Genomic DNA, 15,767 nt, shown 5'->3' on the forward strand with positions numbered 1-15,767 from the left:
AAAACAACTTGAACTCCAATCACTAATTCGGGTCAGGTGCTGCTGCACTCATCTGCTTCTCCTTTAATCCTGCTCAGAGAAGATTGAAAATTTAATTCCCCTCTGGGCTGCTGTGAACCACACCCTCCTCAGATCTCTTGATAACAGCATTTCAGCAGTCAATACTTCGTCCTGTTTCTCAAATACTTAGTGAGTAAACGGCATTTGGATCTCATATTTGTTTATTTTGATTTTCAGTCAGCACCTCTAGCTATAGAGATGAAAGGTTTCAGTGTCGACACAGAGATAATTTTCTGCTAATTCCTTCACGCAGAATAATATCCATTATCAGAGCTGTGCATTTTTGGTTCAGGGTTGGAATGTGGCCTGTGTTTTTGTTGAGAAAACTGAACAGTTTTATGAACTAAACAGCTGATATTTGTAATTTTAGATATTAATATCTTTTGCTCAAACAAAATATTTCCATCTCTTGAAGTGAATGTAATGGGTTGTGAAGAGGGAGGTTTCTGGTGAATTTGTAGAGGAGCCAGTAGTGCTGATGTAGCTTTTCTGCTGATGGAGGGTTGCTGTTTAAGGCAGATGATACTATATTTCTGTGAGCCTGAAATGAAAGGCTTGCACTTTTTTTTAACCCAATCTCAAGAACATAATAAAAAAATCCAAAACAAAAGACAAAAAGAACAGAGGAGAGGAACACCCCCCCCCCAACCCCTTTGGTTTTCCTTTTACTGTTGTCTTTTGGCTTTGGTTCTGCACTATCCATCCAGGAGCATTGGTGAGGAATTAGCACTTTCCCTGGATTGAGAGGTAATTTTGGGATTACAAAAACTTTTTATTTAGGAATAAAGTATTTATTCACATAAATGTTGTCTATCCATTCAAATTACACCTTAGTTTAGTTCACAGTACTCTTTAAAATGTCCATAGGAAATATCAGAGAACAGAAGGCACCTGTCAGACCTATTGTTCAGCTCTGGGGGCCCCAGTACAGGAGAGACATGGAGCTGTTGGAGCGAGTCCAGAGGAGGGCCACGAAGCTGATCAGAGGGCTGGAGCACCTCTCCTGTGAGGACAGGCTGAGAGAGTTGGGGTTGTTCAGCCTGGAGAAGAGAAGGCTCCAGGGAGATCTAATGCGGCTTACCAGTACCTGAAGGGGCCTACAGGAAAGCTGGTGAGGGACTGTTTGTCAGGGAGTGTAGTGACAGGACAAGGGGTAATGGGTTTAAGCTGAAGGAGGGTTGATTTAGATTAGATGTTAGAAAGAAATTCTTTACTGTGAGGGTGGTGAGGCACTGGAACAGGTTGCCCAGAGAAGCTGTGGATGCCCCCTCCCTGGAAGTGTTCAAGGCCAGGTTGGATGGGGCTTTGGGCAACCTGGTCTAGTGGAGGGTGTCCCTGCCCATGGCATGGGAGTTGGAACTAGATCTTTCAGGCCCTTTCCAACCCAAACCAGTCTAGGATTCTGTGATTCTAATATTAAATTGTGTCATTTGGCCCTTTGTCATTTCAGGCTTCTGTAATCACCAAGACCAGTACATCTAATAAACTGTTTTTTCAGAACAGGGTTAAATAGCGTGGAGTAAATGGGATATGTGGCCTTTTTTGTGTCCATATATTGAACAAAGCAGGTGAAAGTCTTTAAGCTTCATTTTTGAGGTTTGATCCAAGATTGAATGTATATTCTTAAGCATGAGACTTCTTAACTTTTCAGTACTTGATTTCTAAGCTCAGTAACGGCTTCTATGCATCTTTATGCTAAGTTAAACCAGAAGGCACCAAACTGGAAAAAGCATTAGGACTGTGTCGAATTCTACAGTTTCTGGCCATATGTTTCTTCATCAGGTCTGTAATCTACCATGAAGATTTTTCTCATTTGGCTACCCGAAGCCTGATAGCAAAGGCGTTTGTTATCCTCTGTGTGGATCGATCCTAGACGGGATCTTTTGCCAAGGGTTTGATTTCCCTCAGTGGTTTGCTCACAGCAGAGAGGTGACAACAGCATGGTGACATTTTCCGTGCCAGGCTCTGGAGTGGAGCATGACCAGGGACTTGCAAATCTTCTCCCTTCTGCCACGACCATCAGCTTGTCTTGTGCTGTTTCCAAAACACTGTTGTCTTGGCCAAATCTCGTCCTCAGCCCTGGCACCTCATCCTGGTCCCCACTGCTGTTAAATCCTACTTAGTCTAGCAATGCCGAGAGAGCTGTGTTTATTCAAAGGGGGATTTTTTTTGACCATGTATTGTGGTTTTTCATGGATCCAGTGTACCTTTCACAGAGTCCATCTCTGTCAGGCTTCAGCCTTTACTCCAAAGTGCTTCCAAAAGCAAGGTGCTATGCTTTCTTTTTAACATTGAAAACCAATATATTTTATCCTATCCTTTTTTTCCACTTTTATAAAAAGCTTAAACAATCTGTCTGAAATTTTCCCTGAAGAAATGAGCTCAAGAACACCAAACATGAAGAATGTCAATAAAAATAGTTGAAGTTTGGCAAAGTTACAGGCACACTGAAAACATCATTTTACAGTTGCCATAAGATTAATAACGAGCAATACCGCTGTCCTCTCTTCCCCATGATACTTAAGCAAGTGCATATGTCTTGAGTAAGCAGTATAGAAGTAAATCTAAGGAATGTATCTTATTTGACAGTTTATTTGACAAACCGTTGCTAATTCAATAAGCCTGGCTTTATCCAGAACTACAGAATTATGTACTGTGTAGCCTGTTGGAGAGAGATTGACTTTTAACATCAGAAATACGTGATCACTGGACATTTGGCGAGATTATTGGCAGTGATGTCCAGGGCAGACAGGTCTTGTATGCTGATGAAGTGCCGCGGAAACAGTGTTTGCTAGTTCTTTTCTTGTCCTTGTCAAAAAGTGTGTGCAGTCAGAACATTTTAGAGTTTAAGGATTGGTGGAGATAGCTCTGCTAGAGCAGAATGAGTCTGGGAGAAAGGGAACTGTGGAGAATCAGGCATTCATTTGTATTTCACTTCAGAAAAACTCAATTTAAAGTTAAGAAGGAAATTTCTAGTTTCATTAAATTCTACAAATCAGGGTATAATGTAAGCATTTAATTTTAAATGATGTCTTTAGTCAATTATGATCCAATGAGTAGTCTCAGGTCATTACATTCTATCAGTAATTCACTATTTCACTCATTTAATATGTTGATTGTATCTTCTGCTGCTTCAAAGACTGATTTTGATACATAAAGGCATAAAAGTAGAATGCTGAAAATTACCATGTAAACATATTTCCTTAAAAATATGTTTCCTTGAAGCATAAGTTAAAATTGTATGTTGATTTATATAGTTTCTCAAAATTGTGTCAGTAGTTGCAATTTCACCATAAAGCACAATGTATTTCAACTATTCAAACTTAAACTAATATATCATTAATTACATCATTATGTTTTGCTAGATGAATGAATAAGTATTTAAAACTGTCTTCAGAAGCACAGTTTTATAATGAGTCTAAAGGCCCTGTATTCCCACTGGGGGTTTGTGTGAAATATTGATTAGCTTAGTTCTGAACTGAGAGGAAAGCAAAATAATTATTCATCTGGCTACCATGCATATTTTAAATATGATTTGTGTTACTCCAAGATTAATGGAAGAATTCCAGCAGAAATACTACATCTTTTTGAATTTATTTTATATATCTGAGTTGTTTTGTTTTGCTTTTTTTAAAAAATCCTAAACCTTGATCCAGAGGCCTGAAGAGAAGCAAATGCACTAAATATTCCTGCCCTGTAGACCTGGACACTGAGCACCACATGCAACGTGGAAAGCAAAACTTTCAGTTTTCTGCCGCTTTACAACGATTTTCAGTTTGCAACAATTGTCCCAATTGTTTCACAATTCACAAAACAAATTTGCAACAATTTTCTATTTTCTGCAGCTTTGCAACAGGCGCAGCACTGAATTCCCAGGTGCAAGAGAACAATCAGAGAAATGAGGTTTTCTCTGGAAAAGGGACCATATTTTCACATTAGGGAAAGGGGGTATGTTTGACATGGAGGGCTGCCCTCGGGCTCTCCAGTCCGGGTGGCTGTGGCACACGCTCTGTGCTCGGCTGGGACACCTGGTCCAGGTCGCAGCCCTGCCCACGGGATGCACCGCGGCATGATGTCACAGCTGTCTACGCGCCTCTGCACTGGCCTGGTGCTGATGCCTCCGGGGAGATGTCGTTCAGAAAGATTTAGCCATGGGAAGAGTCAAGCATAGAAAAGAAAAAAAAAAAAGTCAAATGTTTAATCATTCCAGTCAGAATTTTGTATTTCAAATGTAACTTTTTTGGGACAAAACATTCTGACTGTTGTCAGCTCTTTAAGTCAAGTCTTCCATGAATTCAATGCTACAGATTTGATGCTTGCTAGTAATTTTGGAGAGGGCAAACCTTCTTTCTGCGTAGTTGAAAACTACTAGCAGCTACTCTACTAAATAACTCAGGGAAAATACTTTGTTTCAGTTTTTTACAGGGTTGATTCTTTTTCAGGGTGGGTAGTTTGTCTTGGGCAGGTTACAATAAAAAGAAATTCTCATGTCAAAAGTTAAGTATCGCAAAGTTCAGAGTTTCCTTCGTTTTGTTTTGAGGAGTAAGGCAGATGTTCATATTAGCTTGAACTGCGTGCGCCGTTTGCCCTGTGTAAATTCAGGCATCTGCCTTTCTGTAAACTTATAACTGCCTGACGTGCTGTGTTGTTTTTATTGGAGATGTACTTAATTATAGCCAGGGCTTCAGGAATAGCTCCAGGGTTCACATCGCCTTGAGCAGGACTTTTTGACAATCCCAGAATGCATAATTTCAGCAGACAAAGCAGAATGCTAATGAATGGTGAATAACGCTGTGGGCAGCTTAATCCCATGTAACTCTTTGGGAGAAAAACCCAAACACTTACAGGAGTAGAAAGTGCTGATTTGGGCAAAATCTGCAGAAACTGTCCCGGAAGACTCGGTGAGAGACTCAGCATCTCATTGAAATACTGACTTCTTAGAGTCGGTGGATGTGGAAAGGTCTTTTAGGTATCACCACAAGGTACCAGCGGTAGGGATGAGGTGAGAATGGAGGAGGAAGAGCAGCAAGGTCGGATATTAGAGAATAAAAGCTTGGATGATGCTCACTTACTGATTTTGGTATCGTCTGTTATCATATTTGGTCATAGTGACAGTACCATCACTGTCTCTCTGTATCACCCCTACCTGTCATGAAGGTATAGACATTACTATTTTTTTTTTTTATTGAAGTAAATTTTGTAGGTTTTTTGCCCATCTTTTTTTTCTTTGAGAAGCCTTTTTTTCTGAAATAGCAACTCTGATACTACAGTAGAAATAGAAAATAAAGATCTTGGCTCATCTGAGTTTAATCCAGCCTCTTATAAATTAACTAATTGTGTTGCAGCAGTCTCATACAAAAAATTACATCCCAATTTTTTTTTTGAATGTTGAAGAAAGAAAAGAGTTACACAGGAGTGACATTATCCTTTGACTAAACCCTGAAAAGAGACACATCTGATTCCCATTTATACTTAGTGTGTTGTCCTATGAGAGGTTGCCCCATCTTGACCGGTTGGTTGGTAAATTTACTTTGAAGCTAGAATTTTAAAAAATTCAATCACTTTGAAAGAAGCAATCCAACCTTAGAATAAGCATGCCACATTAAAGAAGAAGAATGTCATTAAGTATGTAATTTACTTAAAATGCTTGATATATTTTCCTGTTACTAGTTCTTCTTCACATAGGAAAAAAGCCAAGTCTGTTGAGTTATAGTACAGCCTCTTTATAATTAACTGCCTTGATGTTTGTTCTCTAGAGTCCTAAGTACACTGGGATAAAAAATTCATGCAAGTACTGCAGCAGAATTGCAAGAATAAGGTCGTATCTCACCTGTTCCACATAACACATTTATATTGTTATTATCAACAGCCCAATAAATGCAATTTCTAATTTATATCACAAGATGGCAGCAAATTTTTAATTCACTTAATATTTTACTAGCCTAGATAAACCTAATATATTGAAATCATGATTTTCTTACAAAATGACAGCAACCTTTGTTTAATGATCAGATGCGTGTGGTATTTACAGAGATGTCAATGTTTCAGAAGTATGAAGTCAAAACATCTACAGAAGTGTATTTGTATCTTAAAATCAATTAAAAAGGCAATTACCTTTAACTTTAAGGATCAGTAGCTCACAGTGTAATAGTTACTAAATCCCATGAAAGGTATTTTGGATAAAAGCTATTGTTTTTAGCTATAGTGTTTGTTTTCTTGAAGAGGAAATGCAACAAAGCATTTTTTGAAATTCAGGTGGAGGCTCTCAAGACCTGATCATATGGATTCTTCCCTCTATAAGCAATTCTGATTTATGTTTGAAATGTTTGCAGGCATGAGCTTTGAACGTTATGAAATGAGAAGCTTGGCTTAGCTCCTGTAGCAGATCTTTTCTCCTGTGCTGGCCAATACCAGAAGTTGAAACTGTTTTATCAGCGTGACCTGGTTTGACCCAGGTGTTAATTGTCATTATTTGTAGGTCTTACAGAAGATGCATCTGATGGCCTTTAAAATGCTCTACCTTTTGTTTTCCCTTGCAGTTTCACAACCACAGGCTGTACATAGCCAACTGGAGAAGCCATCGAGTACTGCAATTCTCTGCAATAACTGTGGAAACCCATGCAAAGGAGAAGTTTTGAGAGTTCAGAACAAATATTTCCATATTAAGTGCTTTGTTTGCAAAGGTAAGTGTTTGTGACGGCGGTTCCTATGAGTAGGGCATTAGCACTGGGCATGTGACTTCATGGTCCTGGAAACTTCACAAACATGTTTTACAATCCAATCCATGCCCAAAAGGATTTACTGTAAACTCTATGACTGCTTACTGTAAGATTATAAACATCCTAAATCCTAACAGTGGAGCATGTTTTGAATGGATATAAACCTGTGGAGTTTACTATAGAGTTGGGACCTGAAGAAGAACAGGTTGGGAGAACTGGAAGTGAAACACGGTGCGGGGTTAGGAGAGAATTAACATTTACAAAGTAACTTAGAAGGTGTCCCTTCTAAGGCCCACGGTGTGAGCCATGACCACGTCTGTTGAGACTCTCTTGTGTTGGACTGTGATGTTTGAATCCCAGTGTGACCTTCTGTGCTTTTCCATTTTTTGGGGGGAACTACGTGGTTTGCTCCAGGCTGCTGCCTGGCTGTGATCTAATATTGACACATCGTGAATGGCGGAAGGATGACCAAGGAAACGGAATTAACCGACACGATACCCCTCCTGTAGATACTTAGTTGGTTGAAAGATTATCTGCAAATTGCAAAGATCTAATTTGTCTTGAATATACAAATGAGTAAATGTTAACTGATGTTTACTGGACAACCTGCTTACTTCATTATTAAGCAGTATGTCAAATGACATTTACTAATCCTTGTAGCACAGCCTAGAAACACGAGCGTGGCTCTAGTCCCAGCTGTGTCAACGTGACTATTTCCACTTCTATTTAGAGGAAACTATCAGAAAGAAAACTGTCATTATCTGTCAGCTACACTGGTATTTTTATAAATCCCATGGGATTAAGTGTATAATATTCAATACCTGAGTCAGTCTTTAATGAGTTAGACAGGATTAAATGTTCACCTCAGTAATTGTTCTCTGCAAAATTACACAACAAGAAAAATAAGCATAGTGCACTGTCTTACATAGCAAAAATATTTTGGTCACCTATTCAGAACCAGAACGGTATTTAAAGCAGAACACAGCCCATACATACATCTTTCAAACTCTTTTAAAGCCATCTGTTCTTATGGCAAATTTTATTATCAAATTAGGTTTTCAAACCTAACTCAGGAACAGAGCAGCTAATTTGTTATTCAGGAGTCTTGTCTCCTGCATGAAGTCTCAGTAACACACTGATACGTGTACTATATAATTATCTTCATGAAATCCAAGCCCCCTTTTACACAGATCTGCTCTGAGAAAACATTGACAAGTCCTACGGGAGGAACCAGACACGGTTACACATCCACAGTTTCATTTCATAGGGCGTCTCCTTTTAGAGGCTGCCAGGTCACCCACCCGCAAATGCAGCGAGTGGATTCTGAAACTATTCACTGATCCCAAGTTCAGGCAGCGCGGAGGCTTTTTTTCCCACCCCCATGCAGAAGGTGATGATGAATGTACTGTAGAAGCTGTATTACCCCCACCTGTCTGTAAGAGACAAAAAGGAGTTGGTTCGCTTCAGGCAGATCTTGGATAAAATGAAAAAAAAAAAATCACTACGTTAACAAGGGAGAAGCAGGGTAGCGTCTGTCAGACGCAGCTGGCACAGGAGGTAGTGTCAGAGACGCATGGTTAAACTGCTTCTTGGTGTCAGGGCTCTCGGAGTACTTACATTCCCCCTTACTAATCATTTTGCGAAGTTTGCACACATGGTTGGGTTTTTTCCCCGCCCTCATTATCTAAAAGCCATAATTTCTTTTATCACTTTTCAAGGGTTTCCATCAGTTTGCTGGCATCCTTCTGGTATCTGTTTTTGTTTTGTTTCTGGGTTTTATTTGTTACTTAAGAAGCATAAGTTGCTTTCTAGTTTGGATTTACCATGTTGTTACGGGAGAAGGGCTTCGGAACAGAACAGAGTGCTGAACATACATTTCACTAGCTAACACAAAAGGGAAAAAAAATCAGGTTAGGCAAATGTGATTTGGGTTTTTAATCATGTGTTCAAGCCAGTGGATGAAAAAATGTAGTTAATGTGTTAGAATTTAGCAATAAAATAGTGCTCAGTTCTCCTGGTCAGTTGACCACTTACCTCCTTTCAGCCTTGGAGGAGAGGTTCATGCCACCACCCCTTTTCTGAACCCCTTTTCTTGTCGTGCTGCTGGACTGTTGCGCACGGGCAGGGTGACGATCCTAGGAATATATTTACCTTACAGTTGACTCCTCCCTGCGGTGCATTTATTTTGATGGTATTCAGCCGTGCAATTTGCCCTCTCTCACCTCACCTGCCAAAGACTGCACCTTGAAAGAGGCTGTGTGTCCAGCACCCAGCACAGCCGCAGGACGGTCCCAGGACAGATCATCCCACGTGTGGGCTGGCCGCATTGCCCCGCTAAGCTGCCTGCCTGCTTAGGTTGACTGCCTCCGTATTAAACCACCTCGTAGCCTTCGTCCGAAAACCTTAGACATTTGTAAACCTGCAGAGAATCATGTCCCTTCTCACAGTGTTTACAGATGTACCATGATGGAGACCACAAAGTGGCAAAGAGCCCATGAAGAAAAATGACAAATGCCTGTGTCTTGAGAGGGTGTCTAGAGGTATTTGAGGTCTGTTTGAATGACCTGATAGGTGACAGATGATATTACACTGGAAGAAGTCACACTTACCCTTTTGAATATGTGTGGTATGTGAAACCATTTATTTGATAGAGTTGGAGAAATTACGAGGTTTCAGGGGGGCAGAGACATTTAATTGTTTCATTATTTTAGTGTAGAAAGGTAGTTTTGTGTACTATACTGCTGTCTGATTATTCCTTTGAGGACTGTGAGTTTCAGAATGGTAACAGCAAGTATGTAGGTGCCTTGGTGTCTTTGGTATTTAAATTAAATTATATAACCAAGGAAGGTTAGTATAAAGTCACTCATTCCCATCCAGTTCTTACATTCCCCAGATAATGATTCTAAAGGCTTCTAAGAAATTTTTTAAAAACTGAATAATTATTCCTATTATTCAAGACTGAGATACACATCCAGATTAAAAAATTTAATAGCAATACTGTGAGCATTTGCTAGTTTTGCTCAGTATCAAAGTTTATTAGGATTTATGGAGGTAAATAGGCATTATAAAAAAGGTTTATACTCACATCTATTCATATATTGTTTCTTGTTAAAGTGCACATCTAATCTGTTAGTAAAAGCCTGTAGGGAACATGCAATCTAGTCTCACTTAAAATTTTTACCCAGTCTTTAAAATATCTCCCATTTTAATAGATTTTAATCAAAATGTGTTTATAATAGAAGTAGATGCCTTTAAAATATAAGGGAAACATTTTATTCATTAGACTTCAAGGGCTTTGGTTCCCATGTTTGTGAATTCTCTTATTATTTCTTACCACTGTAATGAAAGCACCAAGGAAAATGGCAAAAGGTGATAAAATATTGATGACTCAGACTATCAAATTAAAACAAATTGTATTATCTAGTTCATTCTGAGGATGTCTGTCAGGTCAGGACTGCTTCTCATGCAGGGTATGGTATTAGGCAAATACTCACCTGGAACTCGATTACAACAGCGTAATTTAGTGAGCCAGTAGAGGCAAAGACTGATGTAGACTTGTGGATAGGAGAGATGTGGGTGCTGCAATTATATTATCCTGGATAGCCTCTTTGATCTTTCATAAAGACAGAAATTACCTTGTTTTAGGAGTGTTTGTCGAGTATTTCTTTTTCTGTGATGTGATTGCATCCTGGCATTTCCAAAGCAGCAGTAACCTACGTCCAGTATAGTATTTAGGAAATACTGGAAGCGTGAATCAAAGCCCAGTGTTTCTAGGGGGTCTGGATAATTTGATTACTACAGCTTTGTATAAAATCAGAAACCACACTTTACAGTATTTTATATAGTCACTCTAGCACACCAAGTAATGGACAATCCCTAGTATGTTTGCAAGTCTATTTGCATGCAAAAATCTTGCAGCCTCCACCCTAGTTGAATGGGGAAATCCATGCAATCCTGCAAAAAGCTGTTCTTTGTACAAGATTACTCATATGTGAGAAATACCGTAACTTGTATCTTTGTCCTTCACTGGTTTGGTCTTGATGAAATGAAGTAAGCTTGCAATCTGAGCCACAGATGTAAAAACATGACCATTGTGCTATAGCAGCTTCGCTTTGTATGTCTGTCTTGTTTTACCCCTAATGAAAATTCCCTGCATTGCTGTCTTGCTATGGATGCAGCACGTGCAGTCTTCCACAGCAGCGTGGCTAGCAGTTTCAAGCATACTTCTTTCCCCCATGAATTTTCATCTACTTGTTTAATTAACCTGTTAGAACATATCATATCTTCAGCTGGAGTTGGGTATGTGTTTCTGTGGGTCAGCGTTTCAGATTCTTGTGGCACTACAGTTTCCTGGGAGTTGTGAAAAAGCCCTGGGCTGGATATATCACTTCTGTACCATTTTTTTCAGTAGAACATACAACACAACACAGAGTTACATCATTTATCGTGAAGTTGTGTTAACAGGAAGGGCTAAGACAGAATATTCAACGAGAAGGTTAAAAACATCAAGTAACTTGATAATAGTGATTTGTTTGTTAGATCAAATGCATCTGCTAGGATATAAATATGTTAAAAGCCGTGCAGTGTAATCTGAGGGACTCGCATTTGAACATAGCTATGGGGTTTCCCATTTCGGAATGGGAGTCGTTTACGGGAAGCTCGCTAGTAAGGTTTCTGAGCCCCAATTTCTGGCAAAGCAGCAGCAGCTGATGGCATGTGCGGTATCTTGGGCACCGGGGATGCAGTGTAGCGGCTCTTGTTCATCAGGTGCTCTCAGCAACGGGCCCATCGCTTCCCAAGGACTTTAGGAGTTTGCAATCCCAGATCATGTTAATTCGGCATAATAGGAAAAACCACGCTTTTGACGCAATACTCTCAGAGTCTGGCTTGGACAGTATGTTGGACTTGCCAATGTCATGTTAGCTTAATAATTTATTTCATTGAAATAATTATAATAATAATGACAAATATAATCACTTTTGCCTGTGCAAAAGGGATTTAATGCAGTGGCTAATGGTCATTGTGGTTTTGAGATTTTAAAACTTAAACTTTAAAAATCATTAATCACTAGCTTTCTAAAAACAACTCAATAATTAAAGTGTGGAAAAAAAATCTATCAGTGAACTCTCACAATCATGAAGTAATTTTTAATTTTTCTGTTGTTTTGATCACATCCTTGTTAGTTGCAACCTTTCTTTGGATTCATGAAGAACTTCTGCAACCCCTCATGTCTTAGTTGTATACCAATCACACCAGCACTTTAGTGAAAGCTTTATTTCATAGCATATATTTCATCCAGAGTCTGATAATTTTTTTAAGAGTATCTTTCATGAATTTACCTAATATTAGTAAATTGTGGGATAGGGACAGGGGAGGAATCATGGTTAAGAGTATTGGAAAAGGAGTATCTTCCTACCATTTCAATAAAGATTATCTATCTATCTATCTATCCACCACAGGAAGCCAAGCTTCTGTTATTTCTGGTTTCCAGCTTGATTTATCTCAGGGAAAGACGTGAAGTTTCTGGGTGTTCAGGTTTTTAGGGCATAGTAAAGCTATACATGCTTACTCTAATCTTTATACAGAGGATATTACATAATACCCCTGCTTTACTTTCTTACTAATAGACAAATACAGTTTTCTTTAGTCTTTTCATTGCCTTGCTTTTCTCCTTATTTATATCCTTCTAGTCCGAAGACTGAGGAGTTATGCTAGAAAGTTAAGTGCTCATTAAAAACATGGATAGGAGTTTTCAAAGAAGTAATTGCTGAAATTTGTGGGGGACGATCCAAACTGCAGATACAGCCACGTGGAGAAGTTTGTATGGCGGAGGGCTGGTTCCACACTGGGAAAAGCTACCTGGGAGAGGTGCTTAACCGTGCTGGGAATACTGAGGTAGATTTAGATAAAGATATCAAATAAATGGAGAGTATAAAACTGGCCCTGGTTGAAATCCAAGTAGAACCGTGAAAAAACTGAATGCATTTAAAAATTATGCCTGATGTTGGTTAGATAAAGTTTTGGATGGAAATATAAGCTTTGCAGGCAGTAAAGTTATTATTCAGATAAGGCAGTTTTGAGCATACATAATTTCAGCCCACGTTAGATAGTGTCACCCCTGTGAAGAGCCTGTAATTCTTTTGAATTACTCGAGTTCTCTTCTTAGGGTAAAGTTCTTCCCCACGCAAAAAATGTCAGTGCAGGAATGCCTTCGTGCAGGGGGACTTTCTGTATCACGCTCTTTCACACGGGGATACAGCAGGGATACAGCCAGCACACTGGTGTAGTTACTGGGCGTTTCAATGCGCTAAGGGGATGTGAAGCCTGCATGGAGACCCAAAGAGAGTTGTTCCATAAAGTTCATCACTGCCACAGTGGTGTTAATCCACCTCCCGCTTTCTGCGACTCATTAACACGAGACCATCTGCCATATCTGTGCATAGTCAGAGCAAGCACTTAATTTGCAAACCTGTAACTGGCACCCAAAGCATCATTATGAAAAATCAGAAAATATTTAATGTTGTTGCTTTACATGTTTGTGTTGGTTGGTTTGTTTTTTTTTTAAAAAGCAAACTGTTTTAATTAGTCTGGCAAATGACAGCAGTAGTTTATCATAAACACGTAAGATGCTAGTAAGTTCAAAATGGGTTAAAGCACATTACTGTGTTTCTTAAATCTCTTTAGCATGCTTGTAAATTTTAAATAACCAGATTGATTCCTTAAAATAATAAATCAATATAAACCAGACAACTTTTCCAATTTTCCTGGGTGTTATTTCGGTAGCTTGGAACAGCCATGTGCATAGTGCTGCGAGGATCTCTGTCACCCTTAACACTATAGGAGATCTTTTATAGGGCAGTAACTGTCTTTAAGCTACTGGGACATTCTGCTTTCCAAAAGGGGAAGGGAAAATGGAAATACGCTTTCTAATGCAAAAATACCAGATGTTTAGTTCCCATAAATTATAAGAGTCAAGTTACACAGTGCACAGGAAACTCCCCAAACTCTCCTTCATTTTAATTAGTACACCTGAGTCGTTACTGTTTTGTCAGTCTCATAAGAGCATTCTGAATCTCTAAGAGTTTTCCTGCACTGAAATGTGTACTCCACAAATTAATTCATAGGTACCATGGCTAGTCCAGCCTGAGAGCTTGTGTAGATGTGCTGTACGCTGTATCCTTTGTAGCTTTACCAGTGCTACACGTGCATGGTGAAGTGTTGTAAGATCGATGAGACAGAGCCCACAGTTCTCTCTGTCATACCCCCTCCAGGATGTTGTTCTGGTTTTCCTCTGGCAGAACTGTCTGCCTTCCTGCAGTTCCTGGTTGGGAGCTGGGGAGGGGGCAGCAGGTCAGCCCCAGGCTTTCCTGGTGCTGCATGCTCCTATTTTTGTTCACCCCCGACTGTAACAAAATGAGGTGAGATTCCAGTCCTTGAGATTATAGCGAGTATTTCAGATATTATAGCTGAAATGCTGCCAGTGACTGACAGGCTTGAGTATTCTTGATTTCACAGACATCTTCTTGGAAAGACTTAGATATAATCATTGCTGCCTAGGAAGAGTGATTTGATTATATGGATTATATACCATCACAAGGTTCCTTCTGTCTTGCTGCCTCACCTATAGACAGAAGTTTCAGGTGTGAATTGTCCAAGAGGGCAAGCAAGATGATATTCCCATGCAGACTTTTCACCATGGCTGGGGAAGACTTCCCCAAAACCATGGTGAAAACCTTACGTGGACTCACCTGCACCAAAGCATGTAACAGAAAGAGTATCACAGTCACAGTTACCTTCTGGAAGTGGGCTTAGACTGCTTCAAATTAATTGTAGGTCAGTTTGAAGTTGAGTCAAAGCTGTAGCAGTGGAAGATTGCTTCTCACAGGAATAGTGGCCAGGAGAAATGTTCCAGATATAATCATGGGCTTGTGGAGAATGGGCTCCTAGACTGCATCAAGAGTGTATGAAGACATGCAGTTTAGCTGCCAAAAGAGAATTATGTCAACAACATAAAATGTGTCATTCTTGGGATCTTAGTCAGCCACCAGCATCCATCTCAGAGATGGAGGGAGATACTGGAAAGGGACAGAAAGGCACAGTGCTGAGGAAGAAACTTTTAGCTCTGGGCAAGCAGAGATCTTGTTTTCTCTGTAACAACGTTATTAATGGGTATTTGTTCCTTCTTTTACGTTCAGGGTCTCTGCCTCTCTCTCCTGTGTTGGATTCACACCTAGTTGCTTACATCAGGCAACAAATGGGAGAAAAAAATACAAGCTTCGTACATGCAGTTGCAGGTTAAGTAAAATGCTTGTTTTTCTGGCAGGCTGAAAGCAAAACAGCACTGTTTGGATGACAAGAACTGTTACAACCTGCTGTAGTGTACAGCAGCACAGCAAGCGTAGCATCCTCCGAGCCTTTCAGTACACAGCTGACTTTCAGGCCCAGCACACAGCCAGAAAATTAATCTACTTTCAGTAGGCTCATTTGCCAGCAAGGAAAATAGAGATGCATTTTGTATTCATACAGTGCAAATGGAATACTGATGACATACAATAGTGGGCTAGCAACGTGCTTCAAGTGCATTAATTAATTGCTATAGCTGCTATTTATTTTTATCTACTGTAGGCAATAAAGGATTATGGAGTTAGATTGACTGTGAAATCACACAGCATAAATGACAGTGCTCTGGGTGCTGTTACAGACACTGGGTTGGGAGGAAGAGTAGCCTGTTTCTACGCAAGTAGAGAATCAGAGAATTGTAGAATGGTTTGGGTTGGAAGGGACCTCAAAGATCATCTAGCTCCGACCCCCCTGCCATGGGCCGGGACACCCTCCACTAGACCAGGTTGCCCAAAGCCCCATCCAGCCTGGCCTTGAACACTTCCAGGGATGGGGCCTCCACAGCTTCTCTGGGCAACCTGTTCCAGTGCCTCACCACCCTCACAGGGAAGAATTTCTTCCTAATATCCAGTCTAAATCTATCCACAT

The 15,767-nt window shown here is 39.9% G+C and overlaps 1 protein-coding gene across 14 annotated transcripts in view; it reads left to right on the forward strand.

Moving 5' to 3' along the window:
* The window catches only part of ABLIM2 (actin binding LIM protein family member 2), a 144,467-nt gene that overhangs the window by 34,055 nt on the left and 94,645 nt on the right, over positions 1 to 15,767 (forward strand). For all 14 annotated transcript variants that reach the window (XM_054824035.1, XM_054824037.1, XM_054824039.1 and 11 more), the window contains exon 2: positions 6,600 to 6,743. In XM_054824035.1, the coding sequence (XP_054680010.1) occupies positions 6,600 to 6,743 (144 nt within the window). The remainder of the gene's footprint in view (positions 1 to 6,599; positions 6,744 to 15,767) is intronic.

This window comes from Grus americana, chromosome 4 (genome assembly GCF_028858705.1).
Source record: "Grus americana isolate bGruAme1 chromosome 4, bGruAme1.mat, whole genome shotgun sequence".
NCBI classification, from domain to species: Eukaryota; Metazoa; Chordata; class Aves; order Gruiformes; family Gruidae; genus Grus; species Grus americana.